Below are 18861 nucleotides of genomic sequence, written 5' to 3' on the forward strand. Positions count from 1 at the left end.
ATAATGAAACCAATATTTCATTGAACTACAACATGCTATATGAATCAAATACATTTTGAAAAAATGAAATAATTTGTAAAAACCAGGGGAAGGGCATATTTCTTTACAAACAATTGAAATAACTACTCTAGCTATACTTAGTTTATAGAGCTATACTACTGTAGCTTTCCCTGCAGTCGTGTAGTAGAAAGTAAAAAAAAAACTTTGGGTAGCCTCTTAAAACTACTACTATTTAACATTAAAATTAGCAATAATAAATTTCTAAGAAGAAAGCTCTCTTAATACCTTATAAGATAACTATCACTAAAAGTAAATCTCCATCAAAAGCTAGAGGAAGGAGGCTTGACATTCTTCTCCAAAATCGGGTGTTCTGTGATAGTTGCACTACCATGTGGTTTATTCCCAGCCTGAAAAGTTATTAACTAATGCTAGTTCGGACAAAGAAAACACATTTTTGTGGCTTAGTATTTTATGTGGTATGTAAGGGGGTTTGGTCAAGGGGGTACCTTTGGCCCCTTCTAGAGTCAGCCTTTTACAAAGGAAATTTGGAAGAAAATGGTATAGCTACTACACAATGACCTATGTTCCTTGCATCACAACTGCTTGTTGAATCTGCCTGACACTGCTTTGCTTTTATCTACTTGGAGTATTCAGGCTCTTTGTACAAACACCGCATATCACTGTACCATTAAAATTCCTACGGAAAACCACCAGAATATCTGGGTTTGGGTTTTTGGCCTTCAAATGCTGTGTGCTCTTGGTGTGCTAAAAGGAAAATATGACTGGTAAATACTGCCCTTAATTTCACATTATCTAAACTTCACAAAATCAAATAACAGATATGAAATAGACAATGCTTACATTTGTAGAATGGGTCTTGAAAATCTACATCTGGCAATAACTCACAGACTTTTCTTAACACCTTGAAGAATAAAAGGGCATTTTTAGGGAAAGAAGTCCCACTCTTAATATGCTATGTCAATTTCTTGCCCCCATATATTTGAATCCACTAAACCACCATGCCCCCCACACCCCTTGGACAGCTAAAATCTTTACTTACTAGAATACTCACAGTGGCATCAGCAGCAGTACGTGCTTTAGTGTCCCATATTTGTACAATATCATCTCTGTCTCGCATGCTCACACTTATTCCACAAACTTCATCACCTAGAAAACATGATGCTATTTAGTTCTCATAGTGCCAAATAAATCCCCCCTATCTATTAAAAAATGTTAGAATCTCCTGAGACACATTTTAGGGCCATAAAATAAACTCAATAAGTGTCATCTAATATCAGACATAAATCTAGTAAAATCTGAACATTGTTCACTTATATAAAAAGCAGAATTCAAAGTATAAGAAATCACTGATTTTTTAAATAGGCACCTTTATTTCTCAAATCCATGACGAGACGCAAATGATCTAAACTGTAAGTTCCCGATTTCCAGGGGTAATTATATTGCGGTTTCCAGAGTAGCGCGTTTGTTTGTCAACTAGGGATTAACTTGTCAGCTTCTTTACCTGACGTTTTACAGTTTCAGTAATGAGTTATACATTTACTCGACATTTGAATCTTTATGAACGCGGGATGGTGAATTCGCTGTCCTCTCCCGTTTATTCGACTCTATGAAACGCTTTTACATCCTTTCATTATGAGATTTGTGGTGAGCGGCCCTTTTGCAAAGTTGCAAAGAGTTTTCCTGCAACGATTCCAGGAAGAATTCGCTGGTAAAGCGAGAGAAACTGCTTGAATCAAAAGCCCGCCATGGCAGTGAGAGCAAAGGCGATTGATGCCGTTCTACATCAGTCGAACGACTGATTGCAACTCGTATCTAGGACGTCCACCCTTTACTCTATCACGCAGTACCTCAAATACAAGGTATGCTGATTTTAAGGATACTCATTTTCGCTTGACATGCTAAACTTTGCATGGCCCGTTATGCGGTATGCATCAAAGCCTGCCAAAACTACTCTAGACCGAAATCTTTAAAAACCTTGTTATGGAAATATATAATCGTCTTGGGCAAGGCTGATATAAAATCGTGTTTACAAACACAAAATACGTATACAACTTAAATACTGGTTTGTGTCATTGATAGTCTACTGTAGAACATGGTTTTTAATACCTTTCTAGGGCAAACTAGAGAGCTACTCTTCCATATGAATACAACCAAGAACCGCAACATATTCTGCCACAGGATAGTGAAAGTTGACAACCTGAGCCGTTTGTATGATCATGAAAATATAATATTGTTTAAAAATATTTACTTTTCTGTGGAATTCTACTTACAGTATGACCTGCTTTTTTACTCTAACTTTCTAACTTTATTCTCTCTTATAATATCTCATTCACTTTAGTAACAGTGCATCCAGACGTTCCGTCAGAGTGTGCACTGTTGCATTAATCTCTTCTTATAATAATATCTCATTCACTTTAGTAGCAGTGCATCCAGACGTTCCGTCGGAGTGTGCACTGTTGCATTAGCCCTTATAATAATATTTCATTCTCTTTAGTAGCAATACATCCATCCGTGCCGTTGGAGTGCACACTGTTGCATTAACCCTTCTTATATTATCTCGTTCACATTGGTAGTGAATGGTGGTGAATGAGAGTTCATTGTATTTTAAGGCATTTTGTTTTCTTTTTACAGCTTCATCCAAGCACAAAGCTCAAATGCGCAGATGAGCTGTATCGTGCTGAGGACTTCGTTACATTGCGCTTAGCCGCATTTTGTTCGATGTGCCTGAGATGCTAATGCTGCCCTGAGTTGAAATATCCATATTACACAGACACTTATTTTCTTGTATAATGGAAAGCTGAGCAAGTGTACTCATAGCCCGCTTGAACGGGCTTGCCTTACAGCATTGGTTGGAAATAAAAGTTTGTGTGTATGATTCTTTTTCGGGGTCGGTATCCATCTCATCGCGCGCTATGATTGTCTCTCGCGTGAGGTCCCTTATCTTATGATCCCGACCGCGCGCGGTCAACTAAACAGCCGTATTAGGTCCTCGGGCTCGGTCAGTAATTTCAAGACCTGGTAACAAATAAGTGATGTTTTATAAACCATCAAACTATAATGCTGCTTTTTTTTTTCGCTGGAGTTATAACGTTTGCAGTAGCTGTGGTTGTTGTTTTTACGAGAATATTATATGAAATCGAAAATTCTGTACGACTAGAGGTGTTGGCCAATCCCCCCCCCCCCCCCCCCCCGCATCCACTTCTCTCATGATGCTATCAGCATATAAAGATTGTATAAAATCTTTATCCTCCAAGCCTATTTCAATGTGAGATTTGTTTGTGTGTCGGGACGAATTTGTCGTGCTATAACGTGCTGGTAAGCGCTATTTAGTACCCCATCACGATAAATATTGTTTTGCTTTTGAATTCCTTTTGAATCCAGGCACTTGCTAGTTCCTTTGTAATGTTTTTATACTTCAAACGCTTCGTTTTGTCCCCTTTTTGCAAGTGTGCAAAGTATGACAATTTTACCCGGACCATTTCACTGTTTCGCATGCTATGATCTATAGTCAACTCGCCACCAACAAACCATCCCGATAAAATAAAACAAATTTGGTTAAGACCAATTTATAAAAGTAATCCGATGATTTTTAAACTTCTGTAGAACAATATAAAGCGTATATAATATACTGCATTTATTCAACAAAAAGAAGTCTTGAATTAAGAAGAGTTCGGCACAAATGTTCGCGTTTATTACTTCAATTCATAACAAACACCGTCCGTAACGTACACAGAGTAGATTCCTGAAGTATATAGGCTCAGGATCTCGTAGTTATTTCCAAGAGATTTCTGCAAAGGGCTGAGATAAGTGATTTTTTTGGCGGCATTCGTTTGTTGTTTTATAACAAGTTAAGGGAAAACAGAAGTCGAAAGATTCCAGCGTTTCGCACTTTACTTGCCTGCTGGCAGTCCTTCATCAGGGCGGCTACTAAAAGCGTTCTTATATGTTCTAAAAGTTCCAATATGTGCTGATTCTTTTATTGTTTTATGGAATCAATGTGTCAACGTTGATGACAGCGCAGGTTACACTAAGGCAAACTGTTGTTACGATATGATCGGTCTCCCTGTGGTAGCGCCCGCTAGGAGTTAGCGGACTTGTACAGAGCGAACACTCGACTTGCAATGACCGAATAAAGACAAGTTCCAAACCCAGCTAGTACAGTAAATATGTACCGAAACATGGTGTCAGAAGTGGCTGCTTTCAGTTAAAGCCGTGGGGATTTCCGCTGAGAAATTCTGCTGCAACACGAACGCTGAAAGTACAGATATTTCGAAGTTTAGTTGTCCCGTGAGTCCGCCATCTTGGATTTTAGAAATCGCCAAAAACACTGGGGATCGATCACAACATGGCAACGTATCAGATACCCGCTCCCGAAGGAATGAATTGCAATGGAGACGTCTCTAGTAATTGGAAAATATTCAGAGAAGCATACGAGGACTATCTTATAGCGACAGGTCTTGACGAAAAAGCAAAGCGATTGCAAGTAGCAACCCTGAAGAGCTTGATGGGGACGGAATGTAAAAAGATCTTGAAGCGACTCCAGCTGTCGGTGGCCGAGATGGAGGACCCAGGAGTCATTCTCAGAAAATTGGAAGAACACTTTGTCCCTGTCAGGAATATCTTATACGAAAGATACATATTTCACAACACCGAGCAATTGGCCCATGAGAGTATTGACCAATTCCTGTAAGCTAAGACAGCTAGCAAAACCGTGCCTTTTTGGCACGATAGAAGATGAAATGGTTAGAGAAAGGTTAGTCCTGGGGTGCAAGGATACTGCAGCAAGGACCCGGCTCTTCCGCGAGAAGGAATGCTGCCTGAAGAAAGCAGTCGAATTACTCAGGATAAGTGAAACCACCAGAGAACAACTGAAGAAAATTGAGCGAGAGGAACACCAGGAACCAATCAACTTCACGCAGAAAGTAGAGAAGAAAGAATACAAGGGAGCCCCTCCAAAGACAGCTGAGAAGCGAAGAAAAGAAAGAGGAGCAAGATCCGGCGCTAAATGAAAATACTGTGGCGGAATGCATGAAAAGGCTAAGGAAAAATGTCCAGCTTCCGAAAAAACCTGTCACAACTGTGGAAAATCAAACCACTTCCAGTCCGTCTGCATGCAAAAGCAAGATTTACATGTTCTAAATGAAGATTCTTCAGACGAGGAGTATGCCCTTCGCACCGGAACAGTTGGAGTTGAAGCACTCGGAAAGGAAACGCTACTTCGTGCCCCTGCAATTTATGGATAAGGACGGCGGAGAATGTAGCATACAATGTCAGCTCGACACAGGGGCAACCTGCAATGTCGTGTCGTACGAGACCCTGTGCGAAATAAAGCAGACCGGAAAACCAGCCATGCAGCCAACAAGTAACAACCTTAAACTGTATGATGACAGTATTGTGCCAGCACTTGGAGAATGCGACTTGGTATGCTGTTATAATGGAGAGGAACACAAGCTGAATTTCAAGATTGTAAGGGGAACGCAGAATCCTCTACTGTCTGGAGAGACATGCACCAACATGCAGCTGATCACAGTCCATGTAGTGAATAACATCTGCACACCTCAGAAAAAGACATATTCACTGAATATCAAGATGTTTTCCAAGGCCTTGGATGTCTGCCAGGCGAATACCATCTCGAGGTTGAAAAAGATGTCCAGCCTGTAAAGCATACGCCACGACGAGTCGCAATACCCTTGAAAGCAGAGCTGAAAGCACACATTGCAGATCTCGAGAAGATGGAAGTCTTAAAGAAAGTCACAGAACCAACGGATTGGATAAGCAGTCAAGTTGTCGTACGGAAGGGTTCAAAGCTTCGACTTTGTATTGATCCCAAGGACTTCAACAAAGCTTTGAAGCGCTCACACTACCCGATGCCGACCATTGAAGATATCTTACCTGAATTAGCGAAGGCAAAAGTTTTCAGTGTTGCAGATGCTAAGAATGGTTTTTGGCAAGTAAAGCTGGACGAAGACAGCAGCTTCTTGACGACCTTCTGGACACCGTTCGGGAGATACAGATGGTTGAGAATGCCATTTGGAATCGCCACAGCACCGGAAGAATACCAGAGGCGCCAACACGAAGTACTTGAAGGTCTCCAGGGCATCTATGTTGTCGCAGATGACATCCTCATCACAGGACAAGGAGAGACAGAAGAAGAAGCACTTCGAGATCATGACAGTAATCTAGTTGCATTACTGGAGAGGGCAAGACAAGTAAACCTGAAGCTTAACCCAAAGAAGCTGAAACTCAGACTGCCAGAGGTCCCCTACATAGGTCACCTCCTCACCCCGGGAGGCGTAAAACCAGATCCCGAGAAGGTCCGTGCAGTACAGGAAATGCCGCGTCCAGATGGAAAAAGCAAAGCTGAGAAAATAAAGGCTGTCCAACGGTTCCTCGGGTTTGTAAACTACTTAGCAAAGTTTGTACCCCATCTCGCAGATGAGAGTGAGCAACTAAGACGTCTCACAGACAAAGAAGCAGAGTGGGCGTGGTAACAACACCACCAAGACGCGTTTGACAGAATCAAGAATCTAGTAGCAAATCATCCGGTCCTACGATATTACGATGTCAGCAAGCCAGTCACTATTCAGTGTGACAGCAGCGAAACTGGTCTTGGAGCCGCCTTACTGCAGTATGATCAGCCGGTGGCATTCGCATCAAGAACACTGACCCCAACAGAGCGCGGCTATGCTCAGATCGAAAAAGAGTGCTTGGCGATAGTTTTCGCATGTGAAAGGTTTAACCAGTACATCTATGGAAGAGAATCGGTGCATGTACAGAGTGACCACAAGCCTCTGGAAGCAATCTTCCCCAAGCCGTTGACTTCAGCTCCAAAGCGTTTACAGGGCATGCTGCTGCGTATGCAGAAGTTCAACTTAGATGTACGTTATAAGAAAGGTGTAGAGATGTACCTAGCAGACACACTATCTAGAGCACCATTACCGGAGGTCGGTCCAGCCAAGAACAGTCTAAGACCAGAACACGAAGACGTCTGCCGGCTAGACATAGAGCAAGTTAATCCAACCGAATTTCTCAGAGTATTAGACGACGGCCTCAAGAGGATTCAGAAGGAAACGGAGTGTGATGAGAAGTTGCAACGTCTAAAAGAAACAGTGCTACAAGGCTGGCCTGAGACAAAACAAGAAGCAGATCCGAGAGTTGCTGAATATTGGACATACCGTGATGAAATAAGCGTCTATAATGGAGTGCTGTACAAGGGAGAGAGAGTTATTGTCCCGTCTTCCCTACGGAAAACACTCATGTCTCGCGTCCATGCAAGTCATCAAGGGGAGCAAGCATGTCTCCGAAGAGCGAGGGATGCTTTGTTTTGGCCTGGGATGAGCCAACAGATCAGAGATCTCGTAAGCAGCTGTAGCCTCTGCGCAGATCACGCGCCAGCTCAAGCCAAGGAACCATTGATAACACCAGAGCTTCCCAAACGCCCCTGGAGTATCGTTGCGCAAGACCTCTACACTCTCAACGGGAAAGATTTCCTAATAACAGTGGATGCTTACAGTGGATTCTGGGAAGTTGATAAACTAACCCAAGCTACAGCTGCCAACGTCATAAACAAGACTAAACAGCACTTCGCGCGTTACGGAATACCAGACAGGGTCTACAGCGATAATGGTCCACAGTTTGCTAATGCAGAGTACACCACGTTTGCCTCCAGTTGGAAGTTCGAACACCAGACATCGTCACCGTACCACAGCCAGTCCAACGGGCTGATAGAAGCAGCTGTGAAATCCGCAAAAAACCTGCAGAAGAAGGCGAATAAATCGGGGCGAGACGTATGGATGAGTTTTATGTACCATAGGAATACGCCAACCGAAGGTATGGACAGCAGCCCAGTCCAAAGATTGATGTCAAAGAAAACGAAGACAACTCTACCGCTAGCACAACATCTACTCGAACCGGAGCTTCAACAAGATGTAACAGAAAAGCTAACGCTGAAACGCAAAAAGGCGAAGAAACATTTTGACAGGGGCTCAAAGGAACTACCGGAGCTAAACATCGGAGAACCTGTCAGAATGACCAGCCTCCCAAAAGAAACCAAGAAATTGAAGAAAGGGGTTTGCATTGGCAAAGTGGCCCCCAGATCATACCTAGTCGACATTGATGGCTCTATATATCGTAGGAACAGGAAGTTTATACGCAATACTAAGGATCATGCAGAGGAGTTAGTAAGGGAGAGCCTGCCGATGCAGCACCCACAACCAGTGTCTGTGGAACTAGATACTGGAAGCACGGATGAAAATCATCTGCCAACACCACCAGAAGTCAACCCTGAAGTGACCCAGCCTCCTTTGAGAACGACAAGGAGCGGAAGGATCACTAAGCCTCCAGTCAGGCTAGACTTGTAGAACATGGACCCTGTCCAGGACGTTAAATACTTATTTAAACAAAAAAAAAACAGTTTAGCCAAAGAGACTCCAGGCAATGTTTTAATTTGGAACTTTACACTTGTCATCGTTAGCTACATTTATAATCATGTTTTGTCATATTTTTGTAAGAAAGGGGAGATGTTACGATATGATCAGTCTCCCTGTGGTAGCGCCCGCTAGGAGTCAGCGGACTTGTACAGAGCGAACACTCGACTTGCAATGACCGAATAAAGACAAGTTCCAAACCCAGCTAGTACAGTAAATATGTACCGAAACAACTGTAAAAGGATTACAACGCCTGGTCTTCTAAATCCCGGAAGGAATGTGTGTATACCATACATTAAATAAGTGTCTAGGATGCTAAAACAAATACATGTAATGCATATAGTTGAGCTATAGTATAATAAAAAAAATGTACCTAAATAAAGACAAGGGTACAAATATAAATTGTTAGTTTGCTCAAATTCCTAGCGAACTGGCAGACAAATTTCTTAGGGGGAAGATCTTAAATATAAATGCTGAGAAGTAGCAAGAAAACAAATACATGCAACCCGTACCTTCACCCATGCATGGGGCAAACTGTTCACCAATAGCTGCAAGCAGGAGCTCTTTCCAAACTTTATCCTGGCAAAAAAGAAAATTGGAAAACTGTTGTTTGTATCAATGTAGATTGGATACAAAATTAGTGGCTTGATATATATATTTCCTATATTTTTTTTTAAAGTAAATACTTTCTGCAGAGTCTGTTACAGATTGAAGATGGTCTGAAAAAAATAATAATATAATATACATACAGTCATATCCTTTGGGCATCTCATTTTCCAATAACCACCATTTGCATTTTCTGCATCCTCCCTGGTGAGTAGAAATTAAAAAGCTTTGTTATAGTTAATATTGTAGTTTCTGATGTGCAATCTGAAATTGCTGTTTTATAAAATAATGAATGCTATAAGTATGCCACACCTGAAAGCAAAATTATTACTACTATTATCCCCCAGACCCTAAAATATTTAGACATTTGTTTTATTTCTTGAAAATAATGGCCATTTGTAGAAGGGATAAAACCTAACAGTACAGTATACAAAATAGTGTAAATTGTACTGCCAGAGAGGAATAAGTTGACAATGCATTTTGTCAAGGTTGGGGGGGGGGGGGGTTGATTTCGTATTGCTAATATTTCCCTATTATAAACACCTATTGTTTTATATGTTTATAAAAATACTTTGGGATTCAGTTGATACAGGTATTATAGGCAGATACACTTGACTTCTGCTAGTTAGATTAGTTGTACAATGTTTTAGGGGTTTTAGCTGCAGATCTAAGGGGGGGGGGTCTAAGGATCTAAGGGGGTAAGCTGCTATGCAATCTACAAATTTTATATTTAATAGGTGCCTCCTTTTTGGGAGTTATTCCTGCTTATTTACTTTAGAGGACCCGCCTCTGGATCTAAAATAACCCATCATGCACATAAAGCACTTCGTTTTTAATTGGGCTTTGGGCTATATGGTTTATTTTCATAATCAGACTTGCAACTGCAGAAACTACCTACCAAATAGGCCTTCGGACACCTCGCATGCAGTGATAACTTGCCCTTGAGCCCAGTTCGCTAGCCTTTGGTATGTTGTTAAACACACTCCAAAAACTCTGAAAGAACCACAGGAGACATAAATAATAAAATAAAAACAGAAACAAATACACTAAATAAACTGCTTTGAGTGCAGTGTTTAACGCTTTGAAATCAAAAGTGTGATAATCAAATAATTGCCCAAGCTATATTTTTACACTCTCGAGTTTGCGAGGTCGTAGTATTTCCCTTTTATATATAAAAAAATATATATAGATGAGTAAATGCTAAAGGGGTTAGCAAATGGCTAATGTTGCATGCAAGTAAGATAAGAAATGATATCGGCGGAACTTTATTCAAACGACACTGAAAAAATAGATCAACTTAGGCCTAAGGACACGATATGCAAAAAAAATCTGATAATTGAAATCAAACTCCGGCGATCAAAAATATGGTTGGGTGTTGGAGAAGACACAAAAACACCTAAAAGAAAAGAGCGTAAATACATAATTATCACCGCAATAGTGTGGTAGACATTTTGGCACAAACAAAACATACCTGGACTGTATGAAAATTATAGATTTTCCTCAAGTTGGCAGCGTATTCAGCCGCAGTAGCCCCTCTTATGTACCTTCAAAATAAAATAACAAATAATAAAATGAATATAAGCTTTCGAAGCATACTGTAAGGATTGCAAGGATTACACGCGAAAACGGTGCAAATCTCCTTGTCAACAGCGAAATATTCCCCGGCAATCTTACCGATCGTGCCATAAAGTCCAAGACGAGTTGAGTAGTATTCCACTCTTTTCGGAGTCTTCTAGTTCGGTAAGAGACCTGCGAGACAGTTGAGGGGAATCTGTTTCGCCGTCTGAATCCGTTTTGGAAACGGGAAAGGAGGTTTTTGGTGCTTCGAAGAATGGCGAGCTACCGTGTTGGACTGCCATCTTCTCGAACACTGCGAACCACAACAAATTACGTCACGAGAGCGGGACAAAATATTTTAGGGGAGGATGGAGGATGGAGATACATTATTAGAATATTTTTCATGGGGGCTAACGTTATCTTATCCATATCCTTGTTTTGGCTTGAAATAATTTTTTTAATGCATCTGCACACTTTTATTGCTGTATCGGATAGAATGGTGAATATAAATCAAATTACAGTTTGAAACTGATTTCACCCCTCCCCTATAGGATGTTTTTGCCCACGATAAAGTACTGTTTCCTGGGGAGGCCAGGTCACTTGACCCAACATGGCTTCCCTTGTCGAGCAAATCAAACTTCTCGCTAACCCAGAACCAAAAAGTTTTGATCCTGAAGAAGATGATTACAGCTCAACCAAAGCGCAGTTGGTTACAGGTCATACTGATAGTGACGATAATGGCGATAGTACCGCCCTAAGTGCTCTTAGACGAGGAAACGCACCTTTGTTAGAGGATGAAGACCCAAAGTATGTTGGTAGAAGGACATCACGAGCCGAATTAGCTCGACTGAGGGGTGATTTCCAAGACGTTGAGCTATCAGATGGTAATGATAGTATAGAAGGTACGCCTGCTCGAAATCCCTGGTATTTTCAAAGCCAGAGCCGTCGTTTATCACAATACAGTTTGGCAATATTAACCACGTGGGGGAAAAAATCGGAATCTTCTCTACCCCTAAATCTTCTCTAAAGGATGCTTTCTAAGAATGTTGCTTCTTTCAGCCCTTATTTTATCATTCTTGCTCAGACTTTTTTTATTTCTTTGTTTCTGTGCTCCCCCCCCCCCCTTACTTTCTGGGTCGCCCTTATTTATTATTATTATATTTTTTGGCTCACGCTTTTAATATTTATATTTTCTCCATGTTTTCTGTAGGTGTCTTATCTGAGGATGATTCTATAAAAGAAAGCAATGGAACAAGGCATAACCAAAAACCTCAAGAACTGACCGATGATGAAAATGATGTTGACGGAAATGATGATGTCAGCATTGATGATCCCAATGTTGATGATGACAGAAATGCCAGCCATGATGATGGTTCCAATGACGATGAAGTTGATGATGATGATGACAGTGAGGAGGACATGTCTGATGATGATCGTTCTGTAAAAGACATTCAGAAGTTCTCATCTTCCAATATGGAGGATGAAATTGAAAAAGGGAATGCTGTAAAGTCTCAATTGAGTAAGCTTCACTACCACCATAAGTACAGGCCAGACGCCCGTTTCTCTAAACACCCGAGAATTCTCGGGCCCGAAAACTTTATTTTGCTTTTTTTTTTTAAATTTTGCATGTTTTCCTTTTTGAGAACCGCTTTCATGATTTAGAACAGTTTGAACTTCCTCTTGGTTCATATTCCGAATGATTACGCTCAAAAGGGCTATTTTCGAAGTTTTGCTGAAGCCAGAAAGTTACCCGAAAAGTCTTGGGTGACTGCGAGGTCCCAAGAACTTTCTTAATATTTAAGACATGTGATTTTTGGGCCCGAGAAATTTGGGAAAGATCAAAATCTTTAAATCTATAAAGAGAATCATCCTTTACATGAGTCTTTGTCGTAAACTATGATGTTTGACAATATTTTAACACGTCTAGATACCATAAATTCTATAGGAATTAGCAATCTTTTCAAATTTAAGGAATAAATCATTTTCGGGCCCGAGAATTCGGGTGTTTCGAGAAACGACAGGATAGATCCAGGATATTTGGGCATGTCTGTGTGTGTATGGGAGAGAGGGAAGTGTTTTGTAGACAATCCTTTTTTCTATTCCCGGCCTTTTGGTGAGGATAACTTTTGATTAAAAAACAATATCAAAATTGGGAACCCCTTTTGAAGCGAGGCTATTGTTCTACATGTTTGCCAAATTATAAGAAAAAAAATGAATTCTAGGGTATTATTTAGTGATTAAGTTTTGCTGTAATGTGCTTTTAAAGGTCCCATATCAACTCTCTAATTTTCAACACTTTCTCACCTTAACATCTTGCACATCAGTCGGGTCAGTACGCAGCTCTTACAAGCTGCAATTTGATTGGGCAAATGAACAATATCCGCACCTAGACACAAAGAACGAGAAGAATAGAGACAAAAGAACTCCTTTGTAGAACAAAGATAATAGGAGACAAAGCAGCTGCGTACTTACTCCATCAGTCAAATCCACCTTATTTGTTTTTAGTAGCCCAGATAATTACTTAAACGCATCACTTTTGCAGATAAACATTTTTGTAAGGGTGAATGTTAACCATAACCTTGAAAGGCTATGGGTCAGGTTTGCATATCTATTCAGCCACTCAAATTCTTGATGTGAAAGCATTCTTTTACATTTATACAGTATTTGGTAATATTTTCTTTATTTCAGGTTTATGGGATAGCTTTTTGGAGTACAGAATCAAAGTACAAAAAGCACTAGTTTTGGCCAATAAACTTCCTCAGCATATGGACATTCAACAATTCACAGCATGTGGAGACAAGCATTTGTCAGAAGCACAGCAGCAAAGTGAGTAGAACTCTGTAGTGTATCCATGTTATATTTTTAAGAAGTAACATTTCCTCAAATATTTCCTAGATGATGACTGATGACTCTGTCATAGATGATGAATGATGACTCTGTCATCTACACACCTACTGTACATAGGGGGTGAATTATTACCCACCCATAGGGGGGGTTTTTATTTTTTCATCTGATGGCTTAGGCATGTAGCCAGGATTTGCTGAAGCAAGGGCTATAGGATAATTTGACTCCGAAATGTCTAATGTCTTGTTAGTGTTGAATACAGCACGCCACCACCTGGTAAATGAGTAACTCGACCACAAGCATCACATTTTACAAGGTGGCAGCAGCAGTTACACAGCTTGTCATTTGCAAGGTCGCAAGCTTGTAGGGACAGAGTTTGCTGTAGGAGTGAAACCAAGGCAAATACATCCAGTTGAAGTAGGGATACTGTACATGCTTTATTCAACACTAACAAGACATTAGACCTCATTATAGAGTCAAATTATCATATAGCCCGTGGCTGAAGGTGCATGCATGCATGTTTTGGAAGATTGGATTCTCTTAAAAAGACCATAACCTGAGTCATTGCCACAGGTTGTTTTTAGAATTGTGTAATATTTCTCTGATGTATTTATTTTGTATTTTAAGGCAGGAAATCCATATCAAACATACTTCAAAAGCTTTTGCTTTTACAAGAGAAGCTTCTTGAGCAAAACCAAGAGACCAGTAATATACTACTTCTTCCTGGTAATTCCCAGCAAAGTGTTGGTGAAGACGGTGATGAGGAGATCCCCAGTGATTCTGAAGATGAGGAGAATGGTGCTGACACAGAAAAGATCCCTAACAGCTCAACAGAAAAGGAAGGCTTAAAACTTAGTTCAAAGAGAAAAGCTGAATTAGTAAGTAATAAAAGGCATAGTGAAACATTTGGGGGCACTTTAACATTGGTACACAAGTATTTTACAAAAGACATAAAAAACATCAGCCCCCAAAGCAAAAAAAAAAAAAGAAATATCTGAGGCTTCCCCCCCTGAAGATAATATTTCTTTTTAAGCTACCATACAATATCACTGTTTTCTTATAAGCCATTAAATGGGAAGATACTGTACAGCAGTTAATTGGGTGGTAGTCAAACCCCTTTTTGAGGATAAGAATATTGTTTCTTTGTTTAGTATGAAATTATCAAATATAGTCTCAAACATTTTGCTAATAATACTTTTTGGGTTAGGCCCCCAAACCAAACTATTAGATTTTATGGATATGCAATTTTTTTTATAGACCGCTCAGGAGTTTGGAGAATGCATTTCTAAACGCCACAAAGCTTTCCAAGGCTTCCAAGACTCAACAATATCGAAATGGAGTGAGAAAACAAGATTAGCTTCTGGAAAAGTCAATAATAAGGTAACACCAATACTGAAGGAAGGGGAAGCTCAGGATAAAAAAGGAAAGACACTATAATAGGAGAGGCACACATAAAGAAAGTAAGGACGGTATATACTGTAATTGGAAAAGCACACATAGAGAAAGGAAGGACACTATAATAGGAAAACCACACATAAAGAAAGTAAGGACGGTATATACTGTAATTGGAAAAGCACACATAAAGAAAGGAAGGACACTATAATAGGAAAACCACACATAAAGAAAGTAAGGACGGTATATACTGTAATTGGAAAAGCACACATAAAGAAAGGAAGGACACTATAATAGGAAAACCACACATAAAGAAAGTAAGGACGGTATATACTGTAATTGGAAAAGCACACATAAAGAAAGGAAGGACACTATAATAGGAAAACCACACATAAAGAAAGTAAGGACGGTATATACTGTAATTGGAAAAGCACACATAAAGAAAGGAAGGACACTATAATAGGAAAACCACACATAAAGAAAGTAAGGACACTATAATAGAAGCACACATAAAGAAAGGAACATACGGTGTACATAACGAAATGAAGGATGCTTTAATACACTGCATAAACACATACAGTATAAAGAAAGGAAGGACACTAGAAAGGCTTTTGTTAGGCCTGGCATTTGAGTTAGTACTATCAAATATGTAAGGGACACATTAAATGCACATCTCGAACAATAAGAATGAAGATTGTCTGAGAGGCAGGTACATTAGCAGAGGCGATTATTATCAAAAAGCCAGGCAGATATACATTATCAACAGTACAATTCATACAGCATTTGTTACAACTTTTAGGTGTATATTATTTTATACTTATCTCCAATTTATTTTTTAGGGATTTAGCTCTTTCGATAGGTCGGCACTGACACAAATAAGACAGGTATCCTTAAAAAAATTTTTTATAGATTTATATTTACAGTATTTACCTATTTATTTGTTAGTGAAGCTCATTTACTATAACTTGTACTGTATGATTAATATTCCTCGTTAACTCAAACTAACTTTGAGTTTACTATGTTTGTACTCAGATAACTCAAACTCTCCACTGATTTAAACATATTTTTCATCTTTTGAGGATTCGTGTTATCAGGGTGCCATTGGTTTTTTAGCCTTTTCAAATAAGTGGAACAGTTTAGTTGCATTTTTGCAGCACAATAATGATATACATTGACTTTTAATTTTCTGTTTGTTTTTCTTTAAATAGATTTTAAATGATAAAGACAGATTGATTAAAAGGACTCAGCTGAAGAGAAGTTCATACAGAGCTCTTGGTAAAGCTACAGAAACACTTTGTGAAACTGAAAATCAGGTGCTGTAATCTATGTTTTTTTTTGCTACAATTTATTTTGTTCATTATCTGACTTTAAGCTACAATACATAGCTCTGCATGTTTTGCTGGGTAGACCCAATTCTGCTTTATAGAACAGAAATCACTTTTCTGTTAGAGAATATTGATTAACCACTTTTTTATTGTTTACAGTTACAATACAGTGGCTCATTTGTAAGATTCACTTCAAAATAACCATCCACAATTGAAGTTTGATACTTTATTAGTAATACAGATTCTTGTAACACTCGGTACTGTGCGCCGCAGCATAAATTGGTGGCTTGATTGCTTCTTTAATAGACATTTTCTTCTCCATCTCCTTCACCCTCTTTCCCACTAAGTTTTTTTCTCTCCTCATTTTCTTGGTACTTCGTGGCTTACCCTCGGTTCCCAAAGATGCAAGTAATGAAGTGTTTTTTGTTTTTTGTTTAAATCACAGCAGCTGGAAAGCACTGCAGATGCTCACCTGAAAGACTACGACCCTCAAGTCTTTGATGATGATGACTTCTACCACCAGGTCTGGTTTAAACTGAAAAAGCTGTCACTTAGGCATTGTCTGCCATCTATGAAGCAGTTCGATCGGCTGAACTAATATCAAAACATGTACAGCCTTTCCCTCCTTATTGTCCCTTTTCATATTCCTGTGAATTTTTTTCCAGCTTCTTCGTGAGTTAATTGAAAGAAAGACGTCCTCAAGCACAGATGATCCCATTGAGATGGGAAGGTAACTTGGAAGAAATTCCATGCGTTTTCCAACTAAAAGTGTGTTTTTGTTGACGACTTAAGGAGATTTGATACAGTTTCCCGAATCTCCAACCATCCTGTCAATCACAACTCATATCTTCTGCTACAGGGATCGGATCATCAAACTATTTGGCCATGCCATGTAGCTAGGGATGAACTTTATAAAAATGTAATATATGTTTACATTGTTGTTTCTACGGCAACGAAACGGTGAACCCGTTAAATTCACTATTCGCGAAGTGCTGATCTCTACATGCAAATTATTAATAAAAAAGCTATGGGATATTGTACATCAGACCTTGGTCGACACTTTTAGGAAGTTTTATTAAAGTCTATAAGAGGAATTCTGAGATATTGGCGTATTTTTACTTTCAGTCACTCTGTTATTCACCTACTTTGAAATTCGCCCCTGAAAAAAAATCCATATGCGGGCAAGGATTTTTTTTACCATTGTTATTTAGCTACCTCTTATTTCTAATAACATACCAAAAGTAAGTTTTAGAGGGCCATTCCGGGGACTATATGATACTTTTAAAATGAAGAAAAAGAAATATTTTGCTTTTTGGCCGCCAAATAAAATTTCGCCGATTAATTTCTTCGTCGTTTTCGTAGAATAAAATTAATATATCGAGAAACATTAACTTTGAGCTCCGTTGAAGGGTTGTAAGTAAGCGATTAGTTTTTTTGGAAAATGGGCATTTCAAGCGCCGACTTTGTGCTTGTTTTGTTGCTTTGCTTTGGATTTTGTTCGTCTCATTTCGTTGTACTTTTTGCATTTTTCCCGTGCTAATCTTGCACAGAGACGTCCCTTTCTTACGCGGCTAGCGTAACCTGCCTTCCTCTTTTTTCCTCTAGTATTATTCACAGCTTATTTTTAACGGAAATATCTTTAACTATTCAAGTATAGAAGAAAAATATTTGGTCCTGACATGTTTTGTTCATGTCAACACGAAAAAGACATGCACAAAATTAACGAGTGTGTAACCAGTGTGTGTAAAGCAGTCTTAAAATGTGTAAAGCGGTGGTGATTTATTCTAGTCGAACCCCTTGCTTTGGTGTAGTATATAGTTTTTATATATGGTCTTTGATTTTAGACAATGGCTAGAACTTCAGAAGCTAAGACGCAAGATCAAGAAGAAAGTTGATACAAAAGCAAGCAAGGGCAGAAAGATACGGTTGGTTGTGTTCCCTAAAACCGTATGATAAATATTCCCCAAAGACATACATTTTTTTCTCACCTCTAAATCTGGAAAGCAAGGATACACCGTAATAATCTAGCTATTGATAAACCCAAAGCTGACTTTGGTCATCATAGTTTTTAATTTGAGTTTCAATGTCATCTTTGTTCACAGTTACAATGTCCACAGCAAGTTAGTCAGCTACATGGCACCTATTGAGAGAGGCACTATGTCTGACTCTTCAAGGTCAGTCTTCTGGATCATTCCAGGCTGTTCTATCCTTGTGACTTACAACTCCCCCCCTGTTAGCAACAGTGGAAGGGGGGGTTTCTTAATGGTGCACTAGGTGATAACTGGGGAAAATGTTTTTGTGTTTTTTTTTTGTTTTTTTTTTTGGGGGGGGGGGGTAGTATATAGAGAGAAGTAAGTGTTTTAGGATGCCGCTAATGAAGGAAGGGTGTGGGTTGGGAAGAGAGCTTGTGACACTGTGACATCTAGGTACTTAGGTGGCAACACCAAAAAATTCATTTTATCTTTGTAATGATAAGATATTTCCATTTATTCTAGAAATGAATTGTTTTCTTCGTTGTTTGGCCAGAAGCCATCGCACCCCGAAAATGAAGTCGAAAGTATCAAATGAAGGGACAGACCTACCATTGCTTATATAATGTTGCCTTAATTTCAAGAAAATAACATTATCTTCAACCTTTCTGGAAGCGAGTTTTTTTCTAGCCAAAAGTTTATCGTTTATCAGGTAGCTTG

At 39.4% G+C, this 18861-nt stretch overlaps 2 protein-coding genes and 1 long non-coding RNA gene across 6 annotated transcripts; 2 read left to right on the plus strand and 1 right to left on the minus strand.

The window, feature by feature from the left end:
• Window position 1: 1 nt before the first annotated feature.
• On the minus strand, window positions 2–10950 carry LOC5511134 (eukaryotic translation initiation factor 4E type 3). 2 transcript variants are annotated; one of them, XM_032380354.2, is made up of 8 exons: window positions 10728–10950; window positions 10525–10597; window positions 9952–10046; window positions 9197–9257; window positions 8960–9026; window positions 1061–1167; window positions 862–922; window positions 2–765 (listed from the first exon to the last, which is right to left on the minus strand). In XM_032380354.2, the coding sequence occupies exons 1-8, from the start codon at window positions 10910–10912 to the stop codon at window positions 698–700; spliced, it is 717 nt and encodes a 238-aa protein (XP_032236245.2). In that variant the 5' UTR covers window positions 10913–10950; the 3' UTR covers window positions 2–697. The 2 variants fall into 2 exon arrangements, with proteins under 2 accessions (XP_032236245.2, XP_048585010.1); XM_048729053.1 differs by having other exon boundaries at window positions 1073–1167; window positions 10728–10949.
• Window positions 1551–2896, plus strand: LOC116617570. Of its 2 annotated transcripts, XR_007311944.1 has the most exons (3): window positions 1551–1880; window positions 2136–2229; window positions 2653–2896. It is a non-coding gene; the product is annotated as an uncharacterized LOC116617570 (long non-coding RNA). The 2 variants fall into 2 exon arrangements; XR_004295794.1 differs by having other exon boundaries at window positions 2136–2896.
• Window positions 10951–11206: 256 nt separating the features above from the next.
• On the plus strand, window positions 11207–18804 carry LOC5511160 (protein AATF). 2 transcript variants are annotated; one of them, XM_032380351.2, is made up of 12 exons: window positions 11207–11512; window positions 11821–12129; window positions 13299–13436; window positions 14082–14332; window positions 14712–14834; window positions 15686–15730; window positions 16055–16159; window positions 16617–16694; window positions 16837–16901; window positions 18016–18096; window positions 18274–18345; window positions 18667–18804. In XM_032380351.2, the coding sequence occupies exons 1-12, from the start codon at window positions 11221–11223 to the stop codon at window positions 18737–18739; spliced, it is 1632 nt and encodes a 543-aa protein (XP_032236242.1). In that variant the 5' UTR covers window positions 11207–11220; the 3' UTR covers window positions 18740–18804. The 2 variants fall into 2 exon arrangements, with proteins under 2 accessions (XP_032236242.1, XP_032236243.1); XM_032380352.2 differs by having other exon boundaries at window positions 16620–16694.
• The last annotated feature ends 57 nt before the right edge of the window (window positions 18805–18861 follow it).

The sequence above is a fragment of the Nematostella vectensis genome, chromosome 1 (genome assembly GCF_932526225.1).
Source record: "Nematostella vectensis chromosome 1, jaNemVect1.1, whole genome shotgun sequence".
Lineage (NCBI taxonomy): Eukaryota > Metazoa > Cnidaria > Anthozoa > Actiniaria > Edwardsiidae > Nematostella > Nematostella vectensis.

Bases quoted from the DNA above. Each gene is read 5' to 3' on its own strand.
- LOC5511160 (XM_032380351.2), top strand. From the start codon at position 11,221: ATGGCTTCCCTTGTCGAGCAAATCAAACTTCTCGCTAACCCAGAACCA. The intron at 12,130-13,298 runs GTAAGCTTCACT...TCTTTATTTCAG, and splicing joins TGCTGTAAAGTCTCAATTGA to GTTTATGGGATAGCTTTTTG. The intron at 14,835-15,685 runs GTAACACCAATA...TTTATTTTTTAG, and splicing joins CTGGAAAAGTCAATAATAAG to GGATTTAGCTCTTTCGATAG.
- LOC5511134 (XM_032380354.2), bottom strand. From the start codon at position 10,912: ATGGCAGTCCAACACGGTAGCTCGCCATTCTTCGAAGCACCAAAAACC. The intron at 10,047-10,524 runs GTATGTTTTGTT...TGGTTCTTTCAG, and splicing joins ATAATTTTCATACAGTCCAG to AGTTTTTGGAGTGTGTTTAA. The intron at 9,258-9,951 runs GTAGGTAGTTTC...TCTACTCACCAG, and splicing joins GGTGTCCGAAGGCCTATTTG to GGAGGATGCAGAAAATGCAA.